Below are 24,407 nucleotides of genomic sequence, written 5' to 3'. Positions count from 1 at the left end.
CCCAGCAACACCACCACCCACACCACAGGGACACTACTGGAGGAGGGAGCCCATCCCAGGTAAGTTCAGGTACATGTGTGTGGTGTGCCATTGGGGACCCCCTTACATGGGGCCCCCAGCCTGGCACTGGGTATGAAAGTTTTGCCCAGGGGACAATGGTCCCCTGGGGTGGGAACTGGCGTGGTGGTAATGACTCCTGTCTATACTTAGACAGGAGTCATTTTTTGGCTGCTTGTACATCAAAAAAGGACACTAGGCTGACTAGAGGCAGAAATGTTGCCGCTAACCAGCCTAACATAATTTTTGACCCACTAGCGTCATTTCAACTAACGCCATCCCCCACTGGCTAGCATCTTTTTTTGTAACACTAGTGTTAGACCTGTCAGCCTCAGGGTGGTCACCCCTAACTTTTCGCCTGCCTCCCTCCACTTTTTGGACACTGTTTTTGCTGGTTTTTAGACTCTGCGCACTTTACCACTGCTACCCAGGGCTAAAGTGCATATGCTCTCTCCCTTTAAACATGGTAACCTTGGATCACACCAAATTAGACTATTTGATTTACTTATAAGTCCCTAGTAGAGTACACTATATGTGCCCAGGGGCTGTAGATTAAATGCTACTAGTGGGCTTGCAGCACTGGTTGTGCCACCCACTTTAGTAGCCCCTTTACCTTGTCTCAGGCCTGCCATTGCAAGGCCTGTGTGTGCAGTTTTACTGTCACTTCGACTTGGCATTTAAAAGTACTTGCCAAGCCTAAAACTCCCCTTTTTCTAAATATAAGTCACTCCTAATGTGTGCCTTAGGTAACCCTTAGAGCAGGGTGCTGTGTGGGTAAAAGGCAGGACATGTACCTGTGTAGTTTACATGTCCTAGTGGTGTAAAACTCCTAAATTCGTTTTTACACTGCTGTGAGGCCTGCTCCCTTCATAGGCTAGCATTGGGGCTGCCCTCGTACGTTATTGAAGTGGTAACTGCTGATCTGAAAGGAGTAGGAAGGTCATATTTAGTATGGCTAGAATGGTAATACAAAATCCTGCTGACTCGTGAAGTTGGATTTAATATTAATATTTTAGAAATACCACTTTTAGAAAGTGAGCATTCCTCTGCACTTAAATCATTCTGTGCCTTACAATCCACATCTGGCTGGGTTTAGTTGACAGCTCCTTGTGCATTCACTCAGACACACCCCAAAGACAGGGTACTCAGCCTCACTTGCATACATCTGCATTTTGAATGGATCTTCCTGGGCTGGGAGGGTGGAGAGCCTGCTCTCACAAAGGACTGCCACACCCCCTACTGGGACCCTGGCAGATAGGATTGAACTTCAAAGGCACATTTGGGTATAAAACAGGGCCTCTGCCCTACCACCTCAGACACTTACTGGAGAAGAAACCTGAACCAGAACCTGCACCCTGACAAGAACTGCCTGGCTGCCTAAAGGTCTCACCTGACTGCTGTCTACAGAGGACTGCTGCCTTGCTGTTGCCCTGCTGTCTTGCTGCTCTCTTGCTTTGCTGCAGAAGTGCTCTCCAAGGGCTTGGATAGAGCTTGCCTCCTGTTCCCTGAAGTGTCAGGACCAAAAAGACTTCTCTCTTGCAACTGGACTCCTTGTGCGGCAAAAAATTTGACGCACAGCTTGTTCCGCGGTGAACAATTCACCGCTCGCCGAACCGGGCCGCTGCTTGACCTCGCAAGGAAAAGATCGATGCGGCGCCTGCGGTGCGACCGGAAGTTCGCCACACGGCCCACCTGGGACAACGCTGCCCGACTTCCAGAGGGAAAAACGACGCAGCGCCTGCCGTGAGGGAGAAATTTCCCCGCTTCACCCACTGGAACGATGCAGAGCTGGTCAACAAGCCCAGGATTCTACGCACAGACCCCTGGACATCTGAAAACCCCGCAACCTGAAGAAGAGACCCGTCCGCACGCCGGAAAACAATGCAGCGTCTTCCCCACGTGAAATATAACGACGCAAGTCCGTGTGTGTAGGGGCGAAACCGACGCACATACCATTTTCCATGCATCTCCTCCTCTGCGGCCCTTTGCGGAGATTTTTCACTCAAACCAGGTACTTTGTGCTTGAAAGAGACTTTGCTTTTAAAAGACTAAAGACACTTTATATCACTTTCCAGTGATACCTTTACATTTTCTTATTGCATCTTTTATCATTTTGACCTGCAAATATCCAGATAAATATTATATATTTTTCTAAACGCTGTGTGGTGTATTGTTGTGGTGCTATATTGTGTTATTGTATGATTTATTGCACAAATACTTTACACATTGCCTTCTAAGTTAAGCCTGACTGCTCAGTGCCAAGCTACCAGAGGGTGGGCACAGAATAATTTGGATTGTGTGTGACTTACCCTGACTAGAGTGAGGGTCTTTGCTTGGACAGGGGGTAACCTGACTGCCAACCAAAGACCCCATTTCTAACAACTAGCAATTCCTTAGCTCCGTTGTGCATCATTTTATAAATATGGTGCATGGTTTGCTTTAAGGAATGGCGTTAAACAAATGACGCACAACTGCGTTAACGCAGTTGCGCGCCATTTTTCTTAAATATGGGCCTTAGGGCCTGATGTACAAAACCACTTTATGGGCACAAACTCTACAATTTTCAAAATCAATAGTTTGCAACCGCAAATAGGTTATTAAAATGGAAGAAATCCTTTTTGTGATTTGAAGAAGCCTTTCCAACTCTCAAATGAGGTTTTGTGACATGTTTTAATTCGCGATCAGGAGTGGGTGTGAAAGGGGTGTCCCTTCCTACTTGTAATTCTCAATTATATGTATTCACAAACCATAGAAAATTTACAGACTCATCGAGGAGATGGCACCTCATTCTCAAAGGGTAGACTGTCTCCATTGGAAATGCAAGTGCAGGGATGATGGTCTGTTGTTCCTTGTAGGCCACCGACTTTGTTTTTATAGCCAATCACAGGGCATCGCAAATAGCAACCTGCCTCCTAAATGCCTTCTAAATATTCATTAGGCAGGTCGTTCTGCAAACCCCTATGACTGGACATTTTGCAACACAACCTTTTTGTAATTAGGTCACAACGCAAAATTAAAAACAGAGTGCAGTTTTCTTCCACTGATTGAAACCTGCCTTTTTGTGCATATGTATATCTTATTCCTGATATATGTTTGTATTAGTTAAAACAAAAATGAAAAAAATAAAACATTGAGCCTTTATAGCTCAAGAATGCTCTGCAAGAATGAGTGGTCCAACACTCACTGCGTTTTTTATTATCAATTTGTGACAAAGGAATTTGGTGTTAATGGCAATCGCCCTATGTACTTAAGTCATTGTAGCTCATATTAAATGTCTCTGAATTAAATAGGTACGTTGGTTTGGAATTAGGGAATATACGAGTTTCCAAATAAGGTTCAATACACATTAGCATGACTTGTGCCAAACAATACAGGCCAGTGCAGCTCAATATTACCCTAGAGGCATTCATCACTGTCTTGTGTAATGTCTTTGATAATGAAGATTTCATTTTGATGCTGCTGGCTTCTTGATTTTCCATATGGATTTGGAAGCCTGGTAGGGCACGTTTTTGATTCTATTGCATGTTTTCACATCTTTTCTGCAGTGCACTGGGTTTTGTTCTAACTGATTACCTTCTATATCCTACGTTCTAATTGTAATTGTTCATTTTTATTGTGCTTCAGAGATATGGGTGCAAAAAGGATAACTTCATCGGAATTTTGTCAGTACTAAACGATGTCATGACGGGATTGGGAATCCATTCCTACAACCATAAAGGTTCTTATGTAAAGCAAAATTGACTCGTGGTGTCCTTGAGGATTCGCCTCAAAATACATGGGGCTGGATCTGTGGTCTCCATAAGGGTTCAGCCAAATGTTCGTGGAATAGTTCCTGATGTTATTCAAAGGTATACAAATGCAGAAATCCATGTGTTCTGCATCACTGTACTGGATTGTTCAAAGAAATGGTGAAACCTCTCGACCTTAGAGATTAATGCTCCACACGAGGAAAGTTGGCATCTGAAGCATCTTGCAGAGAGTTCCCAGAAATCTGTAAGGCAGAAAAATCAAATTATTTTTCCAGCTTCATAAATATGTTCACAAACAAGCAGTATACAACCAGACCAAGGAGCGGTGAGACTTTTTTTAAAAACCATTTAAACTCACAGGGCATTGCTTTTTAAGGTCTCTCCTATGACAGCGCATCTACTGTCTCTTTCAAGATCTTTCGTTTTATTACCATTGGTCACTCTCATTTGCTTGCTTCTTATTGGTCAGCACCTCTATTTCAAGCTTTGTTTGTTGTCTGGGTGCTTCCTCCCAGCCCTTCCGTCCAACCGTCCATTTTCTGTGTTGCCGCCATCTTCCCTCCCCACTCCGTTGTCCATGCTGAACCCCCACCTTCCCTCCCTCCATTCTTCATGTTGCACCCCACTAGCCCTCCCTCCACTGTCTGTTTGCCCCATCCACCATCCCTCTGTTGGTCGTGTTACCCCCATCTGCCCTCCCTCCGTTGTCAGTGTCGATCCCTCCGTTGTCTGTTTTGCCCTCCTGTCTGCTGTCTGTGCTGACCCCAACAGGCACCATAACAAACAAAACAACAACAGCTATGATGTGGGCACCGCTGACTGCGTCATGGTGATTTTTTCCCCCAATTCTCTCCTCTGTCCATGTTGATTCCATGTTGCCTCCCACCCCACAGTAAGAAAATACAAAACGCTATGATGCGGCCAGAGGTGTCCCTGTCATAGCATTTTTTTCACAAACATTGCATTGTCAGTGTTGCCCTCCACATGCCCGTCTTCCCACTGTGTTGCATCCTGCCAGCAATTAAAATAAAAAGGCATTGACGTGGCTAGCACTGACTGCGTCATAGCGCTTTTTTTTTTACTTTAAGCCACACTGCACAGCAGTCAGGCTGCTGTACAATATGGCTAAAAAACATGATCAAAGCCAATACCCCCCACAAGTGAGACCTGTTGGCTTTGCCAATACTTGTGTATGAGTACTAAAACACTTTTTTTCCATTGGGAGGTTCATAAAAAAACAATAGATAAATCAGATTCTGCCTTGCTGTTTTGCGTACATCCTCGTATCAATACAAGAAGAAGAATATACAAAGCAGATTCTGCATTAATGTTTCACTTATCGACAGATTACACATACAATAAAAAAGTATACATGTCCCAATCAAGATTTGTCAATATTTCACGCATAGACAAATTACACTTTGTAACACCATTCAGTCTATTTTACCTTACAGTAGAAGGAGTATGTTCACTCTGTCTTCATATAATCCCCATCCCAGATTTTTAAACATTTATCATATGATCCTGAACATAGCACATATTTACTCTCAAATTCTTAATTTTTTCCAATTTTAGTCAAGCATTGCTGGATTGTCGGTACTGTTTCGCGTGGCAATTTTGAAGAATTAATGACCTTGCAATCAATGTAATAATATAGATACCTTTTTTGCATAAGGCTGGCGTTGATTTCAGCTGAATATCCAATCACGCTGTTATTTCATCTAGCATATTTTGCAGCCCCAATACATCAAAACAGTACCTTCTCACATCTGCCCAAAAAACCCTTATTCTGGAGCCACTCCATATAATTTGAGACCAGCTCCCTGCTTCGTCCATTTGGCATCGAGAACATCTGTTTTGGATTCGGGTATAAATCTTGTGGAGAGATACTTTCGTCCTATAAAATAACAATTTGGTACAGAATTGCATACGCCTGAGATTTTCCCCCTCCAACAATTAAACATTAAACTCATTTATTTTATTCAAACTGTGGTTGTTAATAATGTGTCCTCTTTGACTAACCGTTTGTCTTGAACCTTAACAACTAGTGTATTTACCGTTTGCTGTCTAAAGAGAGCCACCCAGCAGCTTATAGACCTGCGAGTTCTTGTTTCCAGCAAATTTTCTACCATTTCAAAGCAAGTGGATAACTGTTTTGGGTCAATTTTATTCAAATAGTGACACAGCTGAGTAAATAACCAGCGTATAGTGTCTTTAGAATACCTGATACTAGGCTCCACTTCCTCCCATGCTTTCCATGAGGCAATTTGTAGGAAATCTTTAATTGTTTAGTACCCATTGTTTGCCCATTTTGAGGTGATATGTTTAGCTAGGAATGGTATATCTCCTATATATATGTCTGTCAATTTAGTTGCTCCATTAATCACAGGTATACAATATTGCTAGCACATCTGTGCCATACATTTAAGCAACCATTCTATGCACTTATATCTGACTTTTTTTGGAGTCTAAAAAATCAAAAACCTCGTACTCTTGCAGAATCAAATCAAGAAAAAACTTTGTAGACATAGAGGCATTACATCTGTACGTAATGTGTGCAAAATTTGCAAAATAATGTTCCCTTGGATTTGGGAGACCAAGGCCCCCTTCTTTTACTGAATAACTTAACGTATCTATAGATAGACTAGGAACTTTACCAGCCCATAAAAATTACGAAAGCATCCCTTCTAGCTCCTTCAAAAACGTAATCTGCAATGCACAAGGGAGACGGCGAAGAGAAAATGACACAGGGGAGAAAATACATTCGTATCAAGGCAGAGCAGCCCATAATGGACAGGGGCATGTTTACCCATTCCCTAACAAGTTCTTAGTTTTTGATATTAGCGGGACATAATTTAGTGTATATAAATCATTGATATTTTCAAAAACATATACCCCTGAGTATCGTTTTGGTTTAGCGTTGATTAATTAGCGGAACTCCTTGTTGCATATTAATATCTCTGTTTTAGTTTTATTTATTTTATAGCCTCTAAGCTCCTGATATTGCTGAAAAACCCCTAAGACCTGCTCCTAGATTTCTATACCTGGTTTTAAGAACAACACTCTATCGTCTGTGTGTAATTTGATATTAAGCATACGGTCAATTGCCGCTGCACCCCTGAGTTAGTGCAAATGACTTTTTGTAGTGGCTTGATGAATAAAGCAAACAATAAAGGTGACAGGTGACAACCCTGTTGCATGCCCCTACCTACCCGGCATGTACCAGTATTCTGGGAGTTTATGACTATTTGTGCCAGTCATATAAACACATTACCATCAGTATAAACCTCACGGATAGGCCTAATTCCCTGAGAATAATAAACAGGATTTCCAAGCAGACCAAATCAAAAGCCTTCTCGGTGCCTAAAAACATCACCTGAGCTGGTATTTTATTTCGTGAGAAATAATCAAGGGCTTCAATTATGTATTACTAAACAATTGCCTTCCTGGCACAACGCCACATTGATCTGGATTAGGGAGGGAGCACATCACTTTTACGAATACGATTACAATTTAATCTACTTTTAGCACACCTATGGGTCTATAGGAATTGAGGTTTTCCTTATCCTTGCCTTCCTTTAAGAAACTGACAACTACTGCAGTTCGAAACGATGGCTGGACCCCCCTTCCCACCCCCTGCCCACTAGGATGTTATTAGCTAACTTGAGAATTTCTGGCTTTAATACAGGTGCAAATTGCTTATAAAATTCGGCTGGAAGGCCCTCTTCACCAATTGCTTTTCCACTGGGCAGCGATTTCACGGCCTCTTCGACTTCCTCAAGTGTGAATTTAGTAATCATGGCACGGGCCTGAACTGCTTGTAGTTTAGGAATTGAAAGTTTGCCCAGAAAGGATCTTAGTTGCACTGCATCACCGTGTTGCTGTTTTTTGTAAACCTGAGTGTAGTGTTTCAAAAAGGTAGTGTATATCTCAGTGGGTTCTGTAATAGGTGTATGCTTTTCACTCTCCCAGAATGATGTGATACTATCATTCACTGAGCGCTCTCATGTTTGGTAACCCAGAAATTTGCCTGCATATTCACTTTCCTCATAGACCTTTTGTAGGTATGCGGTGTTAGCAGTATAACTTAATGTATAATAATGGTCTCGCATGGCATACTTAGCCTTCTGTGCTTAAGGAACTTTTATTCAGAGAAATTTAAACTCGCAGTATGCAAAGACTTTTCAAGTTCTGTCCTCCACTTTGCTAACTCTCTGCTATAAGTAATTTCTTTGGTAGTAATTATGCAGCGTATAGAAGCTTTGAAGGCTTCCCAGACGCTCCCCACCTGTGCTGAGTTGGTATTAGTCTTGAAATAATTGGTGATCTCAGAGTGCAGATCCGTACACCACTCTTCCTTTTCCAGATTAACTCTACTAAAGGATCATCTGGTGCTTGCCTTTTCTACTCTAATACCTGAAAGCTCCATATCCACTAAAGCATGACCTGATAACCCATTTTGAATATGGACATAGGTTTTAACTGCACATTTTGGGAGCCAAGGAAGTAAACCAGTCTAGCCGCTGAAAAACAATTGAACTAATAAGCTGCTTTTCTTGTCACAAACCTGTGAGATTAACTGTTCTCGTGTACTCTGCTAAGCAGTTAGCAGTGCGTGGTTTATTTTGCATACGCCTCTTTACTGAGGAATCCGGCACAGGGTCCAGAAGAAAATTAAAGTCCCCACCTAAAATAACTAAGCCTGGAATGTCGAGCAAATTCGAACACAATTCCGACAGTGGTGCTGGGTCATCCCCAATAGTGCATACACAGTGGCAAACGTATGCTTAGTTTTAGCTAGCCAGCTGCTTACTACTAACCATCTCCCCTGCTCATCGGTCTGTGAAAAAGTAACCTGCATAGGAAAATGCTTATTTAAATACAATGCCACACCCCTTTGAGCCACATTTGTGCAAGACAAACAACTATACCACCCTCATGGGCCAAACATCTTATATTCACTATTATTCTTATCCTTAAAATGTGTCTCTTGGAGAAGCACAACGTCTGGGTTACGAGCCTTGATCCATATATCACAGCTCGTGCTTTACTCTTATTATTGGGATCTTTAACCTCCATTGTGACCACCTTTATATTACCTTTATATGACGCCATATAGCAATCTTCTGACCATCTGGGCTAAGTCCATCTTCAGTCTTTTTATACAAGATTTATCCATTGAAGCCGTTGGACATCCCAGACCTCCTGATCTTATTGAATACTTTCTGATCGTACCATAGTAGTAAAACTCTCCAATTTTTTCTCCTGCTGTGAACTTCCCTCCCCAACACCTCACATCCTATTCCGTACCTCATCCAACCCCTGCCAGTGAGGAATTGCCCAACATTCTTTCCCTGGACCCACTAGTTCCCTGAGTGCCATCCAATTGCACTCTCAAGCTCTTGTAAACCACCAGAGTGCATCTGGAAGTTTTCGCCCTTATCTCCCTCCCAAAGAAAATATGGAATGCCATAGTGTTAGAAATGGGGTCTCTAGTTGGCAGAGGTATACACCCTTGTCCAAATAGGGATCACAATCCTAGTCAGTGTAAGTCACACACAATCAAAATTATCCTGTGCCCACCCTCTGGTAGCTTAGCACTGAGCAGTCAGGCTTAACTTAGAAGGCAATGTGTAAACTATTTGTGCATCAGACAGTAACACAGTGAAAACACCACAAAAATACACCACACAGGTTTAGAAAAATATAAGATATTTATTTGATTAAATTAAGGTCAAAACGATAAAGATTCAATAAGCACAATTCGAAATATCACTTTTGCAAGATTAAAAAAGAGTCTTAAGTCTTAGAAATCAACAATGGTCTCTTGAAAGTACCTGGTTTGCATAAAAAATTACAGCACGGAGACTGCAGAGGAGGAGATGTGTGAAAAAATAAGGTGCGCATCGGATTCCGGCGCAGCACAGATGATGCGTCATTTCTTTCCATGCTACAAGAGGCTTGTGTCAATTTCTAGTGCGGAGGCTTGGTTCCTAACTGCGATGTGGATTTCTCTTTGACACCCAGGGACGATGCGGGGAAATCTTGGGCGTGCGGGATGAAGCCACAGGCATTGCATCGATCTAGTAGGCGATGCGTTAAATTGTTGGACACACGGCAGGCGCTGAGTTGATCCTTCACTCGGGAAGTCGGGCTGCGTCATTACGGTTTGGCTGTGCGTCGATCTGGTAGAGCTGTGCATCGCAGTTCTGGCCGCAAGGCAGGTGCTGCGCCGTTTCTTCATTCTGAAGTCAGGCTGCACCGACCCAGTTCGGCTGTGTGGCAATTTCCTCATCTCAAGCAAGGCTGTGCGTCGTATCCAGCAGGCTGTGCAGTGATTTTCGGTGCACAAGGAGTTCCTTGAAGAGATGAAGTATTGTTGGCCCTTAGACTTCAGAAAACAGGAGGCAAGCTCAATCCAAGCCCTTGGAGAGCACTTCTCAGCAAAGTCAGAGGGCAGCAGGGCAACAGCAGGGCAGCAGTCCTTCACAGCAAAGCAGTCCAGATGAGTCCTTTGGGCAGCCAGCAGTTTCTCTTGACAGGTTGCAGGTTCAGGTCCAAAAGTGTCTGAGTTGGTAGGGTCAGGGACCCAGTTTATATACCCAAAAGTGCCTTTGAAGTGGGGAAGACTTCAAAGAGTGGTTTTGAAGTGCACAAGGTCCCTTTCTGTACAACCCTGTCTGCCAGGGTCCCAGTAGGGGGTTTGGCACTCCATTGTGTGAGGGAAGGCCACTGTCCTTTGAAATGTGTCAGACCTTCACCCTTCCAGCCCAGGAAGATCCATTCAGATCCATGCAGATGTGTGCAGGTGTGACTGAGCATCCTGTGTTTGTGGTTGTCTGGGTAAAATGCACAAGGGAGCTGTCAACCAGCCCAGCCAGACGTGGACTGGAGACAGGATGTAAGTCACAGAAGGATTTTAAGTGTAGAGAAATGCTCACTTTCTAAAAGTGGCATTTCTAAAATAGTAAAATAAAATCCAACCTCGCCGTCAGCAGGATTTTGTATTTCCATTCTGGCCATACTAAATATGACCTGTCTACTCCTTTCTGATCAGAAGCTACCACTCAAACAGTATATGAGGGTAGCCCTAATGTTAGCCTATGAAAGGAGCTGGTCTCACATTAGTGGAAAACAAATTTATGAGTTTTCCACTACCAGGACATATAAAACAGACAGGTACATGTCCTGCCTTTTACCTTTATATCAACCTGCCCTATGGGTGACCACCCCACAGCCTGCCTGAAGTTATCAGGCATGATGAAGGTTACTCACAAGTGTCTTTAAACACCCTGCATTGAAATAATCTTTGATCTCAAGACAGCCTTCTTGACCATGAAACTATGCATGATGAAGCCTCCTACCAATGTCCTAGGGTGAAGAGAAAACCCCAATCAACAAAGATCTCCGTGTCATGAGGGAGATAACCCGCTGTGCCACCAGTGCCTAATTTGACAGGTAGTTTCCGGTGTCAGCATGGGCGCCTAGTTGTCAGCACTGTCACCTAAGTCACATGGTGGCACTGTTTGTAAAATTTAGAGTTGAGCTCAACAACTGTTTATTAATTTAATGTACATTACATGTGACTTAGTGACTTCTATCTGTCACCCAAGCCACTGTTATAGAGCTGGGTGACCTGGAAGAGTCTGACTTGTCACACTTGTAGGACTGTGACGGTTAGTAGTTGTGTTGGTACTGTCATTGGCAGCACAGGCATGGGCAATGGGTGGTGAAAGCTGATGCGGTCTCCTGACGAGGGCACTGACACTTATGTAATTAAGCACTGTGTTTCTGGAGAGGCTGCGCCTAATGTGGAGAGAGGGACAAATGCAAATCTGAGGGAAGAGGAACTGTTGCGGAAGGGCAGTTGACATCTTTCTAGCCTGTAGGATACCAGCAAGCTGCAGCAGTACACAGCCTCAAAGGATTACTGTTTTACACTGCTGCCTACATTAAAAAAAGTTTGAAAAACATGAATATTTAGATGAACGGGATAAATTGTGCAGTTACATTTTTCCTTGTCACAGTGCCACTATTTCTTCCCTCCAAGTCTCTTGTGGAGAGATCTTCAGTCGGCTACAGTAATTTAGAGGTATCTCCCAGGTGCTGTCATGTGAGATAGTTCTATTCACAGCACTTATATAGGTAGTATATGTGTTGGAAAGTGTATGGAAAGTTTTACAAATAAAAAGATTTAGGATAAAGATAAAGATTTAGGATAAATGACAAGTGGGGTTTTCTATCTAGCAGATTGAACTAATTTTCAAACTGTAAGTAATATGACTCGATGTAGTGAAGATCATCAGTAAATACTCCATCTGTTCTTATAAAGGGGGCGGACTTAGACAAACAGCAAGTTCTACAAAGAAATTATCTCACCGACGTGACAGCCAGTTCTAAAAACTGACCTTCCTTTACCTGTTTGCAGTCTGAAGGTAAATATACATCTTTTAACTTTAAAAAATAATATAATTTGATGTCCTTCTAGACGCTTCCTTAAATCTTGCAGTATTGCAATAGGACAAGTTACGTGGATGACTTCAGTTTCAACTGACCTGATGTTTGTGAACTAAATAATGTAAGACTTACAGGGGTATTTATAGTTTATAGAACTGTGCTGTAAATCAGCAGTGCTCCACATGGCAAAACTAGCAGCTCCTCCACTCTTTTTAGAACCAGAGAAAGTGCTGAGTTTGCACCACAAGAGCCTGTCCTGGTTCCATTGGTGTAAAGCTTTTACCTAACAACACATCTATGAGATCAAATTGGCGGTCAAGCTGCTCTATGTGCAAGACATAGAGGACCCAGTTAGGATTCATGGACAATGGGCCGCATGTTTAGGTGGAAAAATCCATACACACGGGGACCATTGTTGTTTTGTTGTCAAGAAACAAACTCCAGCTATGGGAGTTTATATCTTGAAAGCAAATAAACCTTGCAGAGCAGGTGCAACAAAAAAAACGCCCCTTAGCAAAACTCAGTGCAATCTGTGGAGCCTTCACGCATCAGATCCACTAAAAAATGTATAGGTTAACCATCTGCATGTAGGGGATCCCCAATTATGAGGTTGGTCCTCAGGAGTGAAGCACAGGGCATGGTCTCCACTGATCGGGCAGGCCAACGGATGCCTGCCAGGATCTAAATGACCACCTAAGCCCTTATTTAGAGTTTGGAGGAAACTCTAAATGCAAAATACAACCAACCAGTTGAATTTTCTCTGTAATAATGGCTGCATAATGGAGGGAATTCAGCTGTTGGATTGTACACTTTCTTTCCAGTTTTCTTCAGAAACTAAATGATTTTCAATTTCCTCCAAGCGCTTAATCAGTCTGACTTAATACATATAGCAGATAAATAGCTGAATACAGGTCTGCACTCTTAGACACTACCTTCTGGAGTTATTTAGGGGGAGAAGAGTTGAACCTTAGTGCCTGCACAAACTTTTCCACACAATATGGTGGGATGTACGAGTTCCTCCTTCGTCTTAGGGTCGGAAAGGCCTAGTTTAGGTTCCTAAAGGAACTTATCTCTAGAACAGGGATAGAACAGGGAAGATGGACAAATGACGCATTCTTAGACACTCTATTGAGAGATATCAGAACTAGCACAATAATATTTTGCTCAGGGAAAACAAAGGTCTCTTGGCTGGAATAAAGGACCTCTTTTCTTTTCTGTAACAAAGTCAAGATATGCAAATACTTGAAAACATCTGATTGCACCCTGGATCTGAAAAATGCTGTGCCTTGATGGGAATTTGCATAATCTACAATAGAGCTTTGTTTGTTCTGGCTAATTTTCATGGAGGATCACTGATGGCCCAGTCACAAGGTAAAATGACTTGCCTTGCGAGTGAACTGAGAACTTGCTCAGAACCCCAAATTTGTGCATAAAACAAATTCATATGGCAGGCAAGATAGAAATTGGATAGGTGTCCCTAGCCTATGTCTTGTATAGCACAATAGTATAAAGCCCCTGGACCTGAACCTGGAACTCATAAGGACAACACAGTGCAACATGCTTAATATTCAGTACAGGATTCCCAGAGGAGTTCTATATTAGCTAGATTGTTGATATATTTAACTCATTGCTGGTTTATATCACAGGGGTAATAAGCATGCATGAAGGGACATCTTTGTCTGATTTATGCTGTGAAGGACCAGCTTGAGGCTCTTACCTGCTGTAGTGCCATGCTGGGGTTGTGAAGGTCAAGCGTAGCAAGGGATGGGATACGGGATTCTGATGCTATCCTGTTCTCCATCTTTAGCAATTTCAAATTTCGAACTGCAGGAAAAAATAATTGTATTGGGTATGATAGTTCTATTTACATCAATAAAATAATTTTAGGAACTTTGGGGACATGTTCCATCAGACTGTGCTGCCGCACTGAGGATTTTATACCAATTCCTTACCGAAAATGAAAAGTAGCAAACATATTGACAAAGAAGGAGTAACCATTGATGGAACAGATATGTTAATTAAGAAATTATTAATGACCGATATGTGTGTTTACTGAATGAGAAAAATGCATAGAGAAATTAATAACACAAAATAATGTGTGTGTTTGAAAATGTGCCCTCGGGGTATGATCACCATGTGTACTAAATTAACATAAAATATGCAAAATTTTGAAAGCGTATTAGAAAACTGTGCTAATATGTCATAATGAGATGTATAACCTATGTTTTGTATTAATTCAATAGTCTTAAGTTAGCTGAACCAGAGGCCTAGTTCCCTCTGGGCCTTGCTCGCTCTGAGCATGGAGAATTCAAACGTCTTGCAAAGGACTGGTAACTGGAGACAGAGACCTTGAACCGCTCAGAGTTCACGTTGCTTAGCTAGAACATTCTGCAATGTACCGACAAACAGGAGCTGATGAAGACAATTTGATACAATTCTGTGTAGTGTAGGCTAAATGTACTTTCCCAGTACTTGAACAATGGAAGCACTGACTAGAGAGCCGTGTGCAACAATTTTGATACCTGAAGAGCTGGATGATGTCCTCATCGCAAGAAGAACCAATCAGCGTTTTGTGAAATATAAGAATACAATTTCGTAAATAAAAACTATAGATTAGAGTCATATCTTCCGACCGATTGACCAATTAGCAATTAGTGGGATGGACTGGGAGGCCCTAATAAAAAGTCTTGACAAGGGGTGATGAATCAGAACTGCTGGAAGAAAATTGATGACGTCAGGAGACACTGTCCGAGGTGCTGATATTGGGCTCATACTCTGTGAGCCTGATCTGTAGCTGACTATTTGATGACCTGAAGATGAAGACTGACTTGTTACTGATCTATCTTGAATAGGTAGCTATGAAAATGTGACTGACAATGTTGTGCCTTTTCTTCTAGGTACCAACTGCTCTCTTTTATAGAGATTCTCACCTAGGTAAAATGTTTCTAAATAGCTGATTTCTCTAAATTGTTTTTGCATGAAGACCCACATGCTAAAGCTAATCTTGGTTAGGTAGGGGTGACGTTGACGGTGACAAATGACTGACGAACTTAATTGCTGAATCACATTATTAATGCTGATATTCATAGCTTATGGTGTTGCTTGGCTGCATATAGAACTAATGTCTTTTTACTGATGAATTAATAAACAATTGATTTGAATAAAGATTGAATTAACAGCTGATTAGAATTGTAAGCAATAGGGAATACAACTTGTTAACCCTTTTTCTGAGTAGTGGTTATTCTTGAGTATTATGGTTTAAAGTTGTTTGGCATAGAATGTATTTAGATTATTGATGTCAGCTACCATTACGGTGGTCACTACATGGCTAGGATACTCCATGTGATTCAAAAGGTTCATCGACCTAAACGCGTCCCCTTATAAGTTTACTTACTAAGGACTGGGTGCACTAGCACCATAGAAGGGAGAAACATACCCTCTGCCCCTTTCAGTTCTGGAAGGTGGCTGTGGCCTAGCTCAGGCAAGCGAACATCTGTCCTTGGAAAGTCCCACTTCTTCTTGCTGGTCTGGAGAAGGTTTTTCTCATTGGCAACCTAATAACAAGGAATTTAATAAAATTGGTATCAATGAGCATCAGTTGTTATACCAGTTTGCATGCATCACAGATATAGTAAAGGTGCTCAATAAACAACTGAGAAAAACAAAAAATGCAGGAAGGATTATTATGTAGGGAAGTGTTCTGGCTTTTTTTTTAACACATTGTAGGCTAGTGAGAGAGGCCAACCATTTGCTAAACGATAATGGCCCTGCCACAAAGCACAGTTCAGCCCAAACTGCTACACCAGCACCCGTTGATCTAGACCACAAGCCACCGCAGACATGTTTTATCCTTGCTGGGTCTTATCAGTGAGGTGCAGCTTGAGGCTCTATTTTCCTGCAAGGTTTGAAACCCATATATGAGCATATATTTAGGGTTGGCCTATCAGGTTAAGTAGAACTAACAATTTTAGACTGTTAAAACTGCACATAGTCGGCCACCATCTGTAATCTCACTGCGAGCAAAAAACGAAATGCAATGGTGTATTACGAATAATGGATCTGCAATGATGAGCCACAAATGGAATTCATTAAGGTGTTTACAAAGTTCATTACACCAAAAAAGGAAAAAAATAAATGGTCACCTTCTCAGTCCCAATTGAATAATCAAATTTCATAACATTGAGGGAACAAGCAATTCTACAATGCTGTGACCATTCCCCTATATTGAATGCTACAAATGAAATCATGCAAACAGCAATTGGCAGTCAATAAGATTACTTAAAGCTTTCGCTCTAAACTGTGCACTGTCTTTTTGGAACCTGTCTATAATTTTGCAATTTCACCTATGTACTAATAAATTGCATTAAAACATTTAGTTGCAGGGGGTTGCAAAATGCCCTTCCTAATTAAAAATAATTAGGTAGGTCGCTATTAGCAACCTTCCCTGATTGGCTGCAAACACAGAAATGGTGGCCTGCAATGAACAGAAGACCAGCATCCTAGTGTCTGTATTCCCAAATGAGAAAATGTTTTTGAGCAGCCAGTGCTCCCAGTGATCCTTGATAGTGTCTGCTCACCCTGAGGTCACCCAACAGGATTCACAAAGGAGAAGGTGTCCAAGGGGCACATTACACTTTGCAAATCAGTTAGTATCTGCTTTACACTGAATCATACAAGTGTGACTTGCTGTTAGAAATGGGGTCTTTGGTTGGCAGTCAGGTTACCCCCTGTCCAAGCAAGGATCCTCACTCTAGTCAGGGTAAAGGAGAATCACACTCAGTTAACCTCCGCTCATCCCCTTGGTAGCTTGGCACGAGCAGGAAGGCTTAACTTCAGAGTCTAGGTGTAAAGTATTTGTACCAACACACACAGTAATACAGTGAACCACAACAAAATGACACAACACAGGTTTAGAAAAATAGTCAATGTTTTATCTAAATAAACAAGACCAAAATACAATAAAAATCCACAATATACAGTTAAAAATATAAATTTTTGCACTTAAAAGCAAAAAAACATTTATTTGAGGTGAAAACACTGCAATTTGGTAAACCACGGCGTCGTAACAAAGTCGTTAACGTAGTCGGTCGACTCCAGGTACAGTACCTTTAGAACAAGTAGAAAACAAGCCGGTGCACAGAGTCGGAGAGAGCGGCTTCACTCGATGCAATGCAGGTCGGTTCCAGTGCCACGGGGTAGGAAGAGTGCGGTGTGCGGCATCGACCCGACGCGGTCCTCGCTACAGGGGGTGGAGGTGAGCGGCATTGGATGTGAAGTCGGTCCCTTGATTCCAGCACATGCGAGTCCAGCGGAGGGTAGCAATGACGTCACGAGGCCGCAGGTGCCGCGAAGCATCAGAACATCACCAATGTTGGACTTACGACATTCCGATGTCAGCAAAGTCGGGCAGGATCAGCAGTTGCAGCGACGCGAGGCCTACAGGGTCGTCAGGCTACCACGAAGTCCAAGGCCTCAGGGCAGGTGGCGTCATGGCTCTGGGGTAACGGCGTCAGCTCACAGGGTCGTTGGATTCACACTTCAGCGAGGCCCACGGCCTCGGGGCAAGCAATGCCACGATTCCGGGCAGCGGTGTCCTTTGTGAAGTTGCACGGCGGCATCCGGCGTCGGTAGACTGGTTTTTCACCAGGAATTCACTTTGAGGGGTCCAGGAACTGGAATGGTACCCTCTGACAAGCTAGAGTCCACAGCAAGTAGACTCAGGTCTGGTTGGTGAAGCCTTTGCTGTCCCTGAGGCTTCAAAACAAGAGGCAAGCTCTACTCCAAGCCCTTGGAGCCACTTCTCAAGCAGGAATGTAACAAGGTCCAGTCTCTGTCCCCTTGCACAGGCAGAAGCAGCAACTGCAGATAGCTCCACAAAGCACAGTCAAAGGCAGGGCAGCACTTCTCCTCACCTCGTCAGCTCTTCTCCAGGCAGAGGTTCCTCCTGGATCCTTGAAGTAGTCTAAAAATCTGTAGCTCTGGGCCCAATACTTATAGTCCTTTCTGTCTTTAAAGTAGGCCTACTTCAAAGGAAAAAAATCTCTTGTGGTTGTGAAATCCTGCCTTGCCCAGGCTCAGCCCCAGACACACACCAGGGGGTCGGAGACTGCATTGTGTGAGGGCAGGCACAGCCCTTTCAGATGTGAGTGACCACTCCTCCCTTACTCTCCAGCCAAGATGGCTCATCAGGAAATGCAGGCTACACCCCAGCTCCTTTTGTGTCACTGTCTAGAAGAGAGGTGTCCATCAGCCCAACTGTCAAACAGACCCAGACAGGAAATACACAAACCAGCAGAGTCACAGAATGGTTAAAGCAAGAAAATGCCTACTTTCTAAAAGTGGCATTTTCAAACACACAATCTAAAAAAACAACTTCACTAAAAGATGTATTTTTAAATTGTGAGCTCAGAGACCCCAAACTCCACATGTCCATCTGTTCCCAAAGGGAATCTACACTTTACTAATATTTAAAGGTAGCCCCCAAGTTAACCTATGAGGGAGATAGGCCTTGCAACAGTGAAAAACTAATTTGGCAGTATTTCACTGTCAGGGCATATAAAACACATTTGTACATGTCCTACCTTAAACATACATTGCACCCTGGCCCTGGGGCTACCTAGGGCCTACCTTAAGGGTGTCTTACATATAGGAAAAGGAAAGGTTTAGGCCTGGCAAGTGGGTACACTTGCCAAGTCGAATTTGGCAGTTTAAAACTGCACACACAGACACTGCAGTGGCACGTCTGAGCCATGTTTACCGGGCTACTAATGTGGGTGGCACAACCAGTGCTGCAGGCCCACTGGTAGCATTTGATTTAAAGGCCCTGGGCATTTCTAGTGCACTGTACTAGGGACTTACCAGTAAATCAAATATGCCAATCATGGAATCCAATTACACATACATTTTAGGAGCACTTGCACTTTAGCACTGGATAGCAGTGGTAAAGTGCCGAGTAACAAAAACAGAGTCCAGCACACATTAACAACCTGAGAAACAGAGGCAAAAAGTCAGGGGAGACCACGCCAAGGATGCCAGGGCTAACACTTGCAATTAGGAGGGAATGCCCCTTTCACACCTCTTCCTAGTTGCTGTTTTGTTATGGACATTTTGCCAACCAGAAAGGCTTTAATGACTCACAAAATGGATTTAGAAAATAGAAAAAAAGAAATAGTGCTGTTGCAAAACCTGTTGTTTTGCGCATTGCACAGTTTGCAAATGCAAAATAGCCTTTGTGCACTGGGCCTTAAGTGCTTAGATTTTGGTAAGAAGACTGACGTGTTTAGAAAGGATGTCTTTGTATTAATGCACAAAGGGCTACATAGCAGACACAGGTCCAAGGGCAAACAGGCATTCGGGAGCCTCAGCCTCCATGAAGTGTTATAATCTTCTTCAATCCCTAAAATGTCACTATATTAGTGTTAACTGTCATGTTGTGTTGACCCCCAATTAATTCAAAGGTGAGTCTCCCAATGTGAACTAACCTAATCTTGTTTACTTCTTGCTGTTCTACTACATTAGTGTTATCTGTTATAGTATACCTCCAAGTTCTCTGTGAAGTTTGCTATTGCCTCTTGATAAAGGAATTGGCAAAGAAACTGTAAATTAAAGAAGCTCATAATAATAAACAACTCGTCACAAACCAGGGGTAGTGTAAGAAAGTGTCCTTTTTGTATGGTCACCCAACACACTTTCTGCCCCCATACTAATGGTTATGACACTGAAAGTGCACTGAAGCCTGCTAACCAGGCCCCAGTGCCAGTGCTTTCTCTCTAAATATGATGCATGTGAGTTGCTATCCCCAATTGGCAAAGACTTTAACCTCCTTGGCAAAGACTTTAACCTCCTTATAAGCCTCTAGTAAATGGTACCAGTGGTACCCAGAGCATGGGAGTTAAAGGGGTCCCCAGGGCCTGCAGCACTGAGTATGCCACTCTGAAGGACCCAAGTAAAAAGAAGCTAGCAGTCCTGCCCTCGCAGGCTGCAGGAGCAGTGTAAACCGCAGAATTTGACTTTGCCCTCACCAAGAGTGGCCAGGTCACAATATTTTTAATGTTTGTCAGTCACCCCTAAGGTAGCCTCATGAGCCCAGGAGGCAGGATGAAGGTGTGGACATATACATACAAGCTTATATGTCCCTAAGGTAGCCTTTTTCCAGTGAGGGCTACTCTAAGTGTTCAGGGGGCCATAGGATAACATGGGCTAGCACATGGGCATCCTGGCATTGACTGCTTCAATATAGTCCCCCTGAAAGATGTCATGTTTGGTACCAAACAGCTTGCCTTATCAAACCTGACTTGTTCCCTAAGTCGGATTTAATGTGGCATGCACCCAGGCGGCTCCTTTAAGGGTTGCCCATCTGGTTGCTCCAGTCTTCATGTGCCCTGGCTGACAGCCTATGAGCTGCTGCCGCCAAGACAGGAATCTGACCCCCTGCCAGGAGGTGTGAACCCTCCTGGGAGTCAGATGCAAAAGCCTGCCTGGGTGGGAGGTGTCAGCTCCCTCCCTGGCAGGATGGCTAGTGGAGTGGCACATCAAAGCAGTGAGTTTCAAAGGCCCGTCACCTCTGATATGCAACTAGACAACCTCCACGAGGAGGGCAAAGCCACTTCCCTGCTCCAGGCACCTTTGTACCCAGGCAGGCAGGAAAATTAAGTAGTTAAAAGGCATACACCCCTAGAAGAATAGCCACATCCCTAAAGTGGGCTACCCGGTCTTTACAACCGCAGATGTGTTCTGCCATTTTTAAAAGTAGCAGAATAGAGGCTTCTGGGTAGAAAAGGTGCCACACTTCACCGTATGTGGTCACCTCAGGGGCGGATGACCTGCTGGGGCTATTAGCCCACTGGTCACTAACACCCACACAGCTGATACCACAAAATCTAGGATTTAAGGGGATTCCCTGGCACCAGAACCTTAGATCTGATGAACTTGCAACACAGGACAAAGAAGAGACCTGTGACTGGGACTTGAGGACCTGCACACAGCAAAGGCATGATAACCTGCACCTGTGGCAACCATCCTGCAACTGCACAACCACAACTTGTCCTGGACTGGGGACCGGCTCCTAAGGAAAGAGGAACCACTCTGCAATTGAAAGTCCGCCCTAGAACTCCCTTGGAATAGAGGTACTAGCCCCCTGCAGCCCGCGGGCAACTCACACTACAGGCACCAAAGAATCACTGGCCATCAGGTCTGCAGAGGGATCACAAAAAATAAATGGTCCAGTGCAATCTGGGAAACGTAGTCCTGATCTTCAGCAAGTTTCAGTTGGCTACCATCTTCCCCTGGACTCTGAGATGTCAAAATAACTGAAAGTTGAATTTGCTCCTGCCAAAGCTTTCTGATTACCTTTGTTTGGCACTGCACCTCGAGGGAACCCTGCAACATCCTCAACCCATTGCCCCAGTGGCCCCATTGTTGAGATTTTGCAACCCTTTCCTCACCAGCACCGTCCAAGCAGCAAAACCAGCACCCGCAACACCAGCATTCAGCATCAAGGACAACCAGGACACTCTGCACCCAGGCCCTATGAGCCAGGTAAAATTGTACTGACTGCTGAATCTTGGTGTAGGGACCCGCATCACCATTACCCTCAGTGGGTTGACATCTTCAGAATAATATGTTTGCTTCTTCCTTTTTACCTACAAGTTATCTGTTTGCCCAGATAAAGCACATTTGTTTAATTGGTTGCTTGCTTATCTAGCATTGCACAGTGTCACTTGCCTGATGTTTACCTTAGAGAACTTATCCCAGTAAGCTTCTGGATAACTGCCAAAACGTCCTATGAATTAGTATCCATCTGTTGTACCCTTTGAACCAAGTAGACAGGTCAGAACTTTGGGTTAAAAAGTTACTAGTTAAGTGTGTGGTGTGAGAGTAGGAAGATAATAGAAAATGTAGAACAGCTTGGAAGTCCAGTGTTGCAGGGAGTTAGAGGAAAATACATTTTTCTTTTAATAAATGTTCTTGTCAGTCCCACGTTATATTTACTATATCTGAATTTTTTTTAACTAATTTTGGATGCTTCCCCTTTCTCCCTTATTAAACCAAAATCATGTTTCTGATTAAACTGCTACTTGATGCCTTGCTTCTCCATGTGCGTGTTAAATGTGACAAGCAGAGATTGACCTTTCCACTACCTTGGAATATAGATGATTGAATATATTGACACTTTTATTGAACTAGCATGAACAGAATGCCACTGTGAAGCCTCATGTCCTCCTACCAATCTTGGGGTCGCTGATCCGACATTCTGCTTAGAATTCGTGTTGTCTCATGTTTTTCTCATCAGTGTGACAACATCTTGGGCTGGCCCAGGAGTCCACATTTTATGATATTAGGTTGGGGTAGGTTCATTTGCAGTGACATAGTGCACCTTCTGTAAATATTTCAGCCTCCTTTTTCCAGCCAGCAGCTCCTGGACATCTCATCCAGGTCAGTGTCTTTTATTTGGGCTCTACTCATGCGTTTCTAGGTGAATTCTAATCAGGTTTTTCTGGATTGATGGAACCTGTTAACTCCTCTTCTTTCAACTAGTGTATGGGTTTGCTAGATTCCCCAGCAATGGTTATACTATAGTTAATGGTATTCTGATTTGCCTATTCATGGAATGGGTAAATGGTTCTAACATTGTCCATCATCCATAGTGGTCCATATTGCTTTTCACAGTTCTAACCATGTGAAGGAGAATCCCTGCCAGGAGTCAGTCCACCTTTCTTGCTAGTTAAATAAAAAAAAAAGTTTAAAGCTACTCCTTCAAGTGTTCCACTACAATAGGTTGTTCAAAATATTGATGTGCAACAATAGTAAGTGCTGGATTATGGCTACCGATATATTGTCTAGGTAGCTGTAAATTTACTATTCTTACCTCCACATCTATGTGCCTTGACAATACAGTACTTACAAATCTTCAAGGTATGTAAATGAGGAGTGATGAATAGTACATCTTTACTTACCTATATATATTTACATTGCTGATATAGGGCTTGGTTATGAGTCAGGCAGAGCGATATCCCAAAGTGGTATACCGCTCCACCTGATCATAAACAGCTCATGTACCCCCACCAAGTTTTTCTAGGTGTAGGAACTCTGGACCCTATTTTACACACCAGAACACCCGAAGTTATAGCTGGTAAAATCGCATTCACCTTTAACTGCAATAGCAGCCATGACTCATCCCCTCTCCTTGCCAAGCTTTCTCTTTGGTCATGCAAAGCTATCTCTGCCAAAAGTAGTCTTCCCTTTCCCTCCCAGCACCTCTGCTGCCACACTCCACCCCTGTAGGAAAGACACTGATCTGAGTGTCAACCCCTAGGAACAAGGAAAACCATGTTATTATTCTCCATTTGAAATGTTGACATGCAACCCTCATTCGTGACGTATAAAGGCATCTTACAATCTACATATTAGGTTTTTGGTCTCTATGGAATCCATTCACAAATTAGCCCCGTCCAGATATTCTGCACCCAAGTAGTGATTTCATATTTATTCTAATGTGGCATTATTTCCGGAAATGATTTATATATTAAAGTTGAGTTTGTTTTTAGAATAACATTGGACTTGCCAAAGGGCTTGGCTGTTGTTAGGGGGAGTCCAGAAGGCCTTGATATGTGGGGTATTACCTGAAATCAGTGTCTGTGTTGGACATATGATAATAAAGGTTCTCTGCAACAGTACAGTTCTCAGTGACACTAAACAATCCAAGGTCTTTGCCACCTCAGTGCATTACATTTATTCTGTTCTTCCCATGTGGTGGTGCACGGGCAAATGTGTGTGTCAATATTCTGCCAGTGTGCACTGTCTTTCATCAGACATATGTACCTGATTTCACAAGCCCTCAGTTTAGTTGAAGATGGAATTTCAATGCCACAGCCATGCTTGGATACTTGCCTTAATGTTCAGTTATGAAGGGGGTTCTTTCTGTCACCTGGGACCAATAGATAATAAGGACAGGTTGGCTGTGCACCACCAAAAGGAACCTGTACCTAAGTTTTGATTTGGTATCCTGAGGAAGAAGCATGATTTTCAGGGTTGTATGTCTTTACTTCTACAGTCTCTACTTGCCCATAACTTTACTTCCCCACCTTCATTTTGACCTACGTGTACTTCTAACATGTATTTATAATATTTTCATTACTTTGTCCT

General features: G+C 43.1%; 1 protein-coding gene across 1 annotated transcript in view; it reads right to left on the bottom strand.

Annotated features, from left to right (window-relative positions):
* Window positions 1-3,226: 3,226 nt before the first annotated feature.
* The window catches only part of CDKL2 (cyclin dependent kinase like 2), a 305,603-nt gene continuing 284,422 nt past the window's right edge, over window positions 3,227-24,407 (bottom strand). The window contains exons 11-13 of the mRNA XM_069230289.1: window positions 15,700-15,817; window positions 13,981-14,087; window positions 3,227-4,048 (exon numbers count right to left, since the gene is read on the bottom strand). Coding sequence (XP_069086390.1) covers window positions 3,989-4,048; window positions 13,981-14,087; window positions 15,700-15,817 — 285 coding nt within the window. The 3' untranslated portion in view covers window positions 3,227-3,988. The remainder of the gene's footprint in view (window positions 4,049-13,980; window positions 14,088-15,699; window positions 15,818-24,407) is intronic.

Source organism: Pleurodeles waltl, chromosome 1_1, assembly GCF_031143425.1.
Source record: "Pleurodeles waltl isolate 20211129_DDA chromosome 1_1, aPleWal1.hap1.20221129, whole genome shotgun sequence".
NCBI lineage: Eukaryota > Metazoa > Chordata > Amphibia > Caudata > Salamandridae > Pleurodeles > Pleurodeles waltl.
Note: the sequence above shows the minus strand (reverse complement) of the source record. Positions and strands in the feature narration are given on the sequence as shown.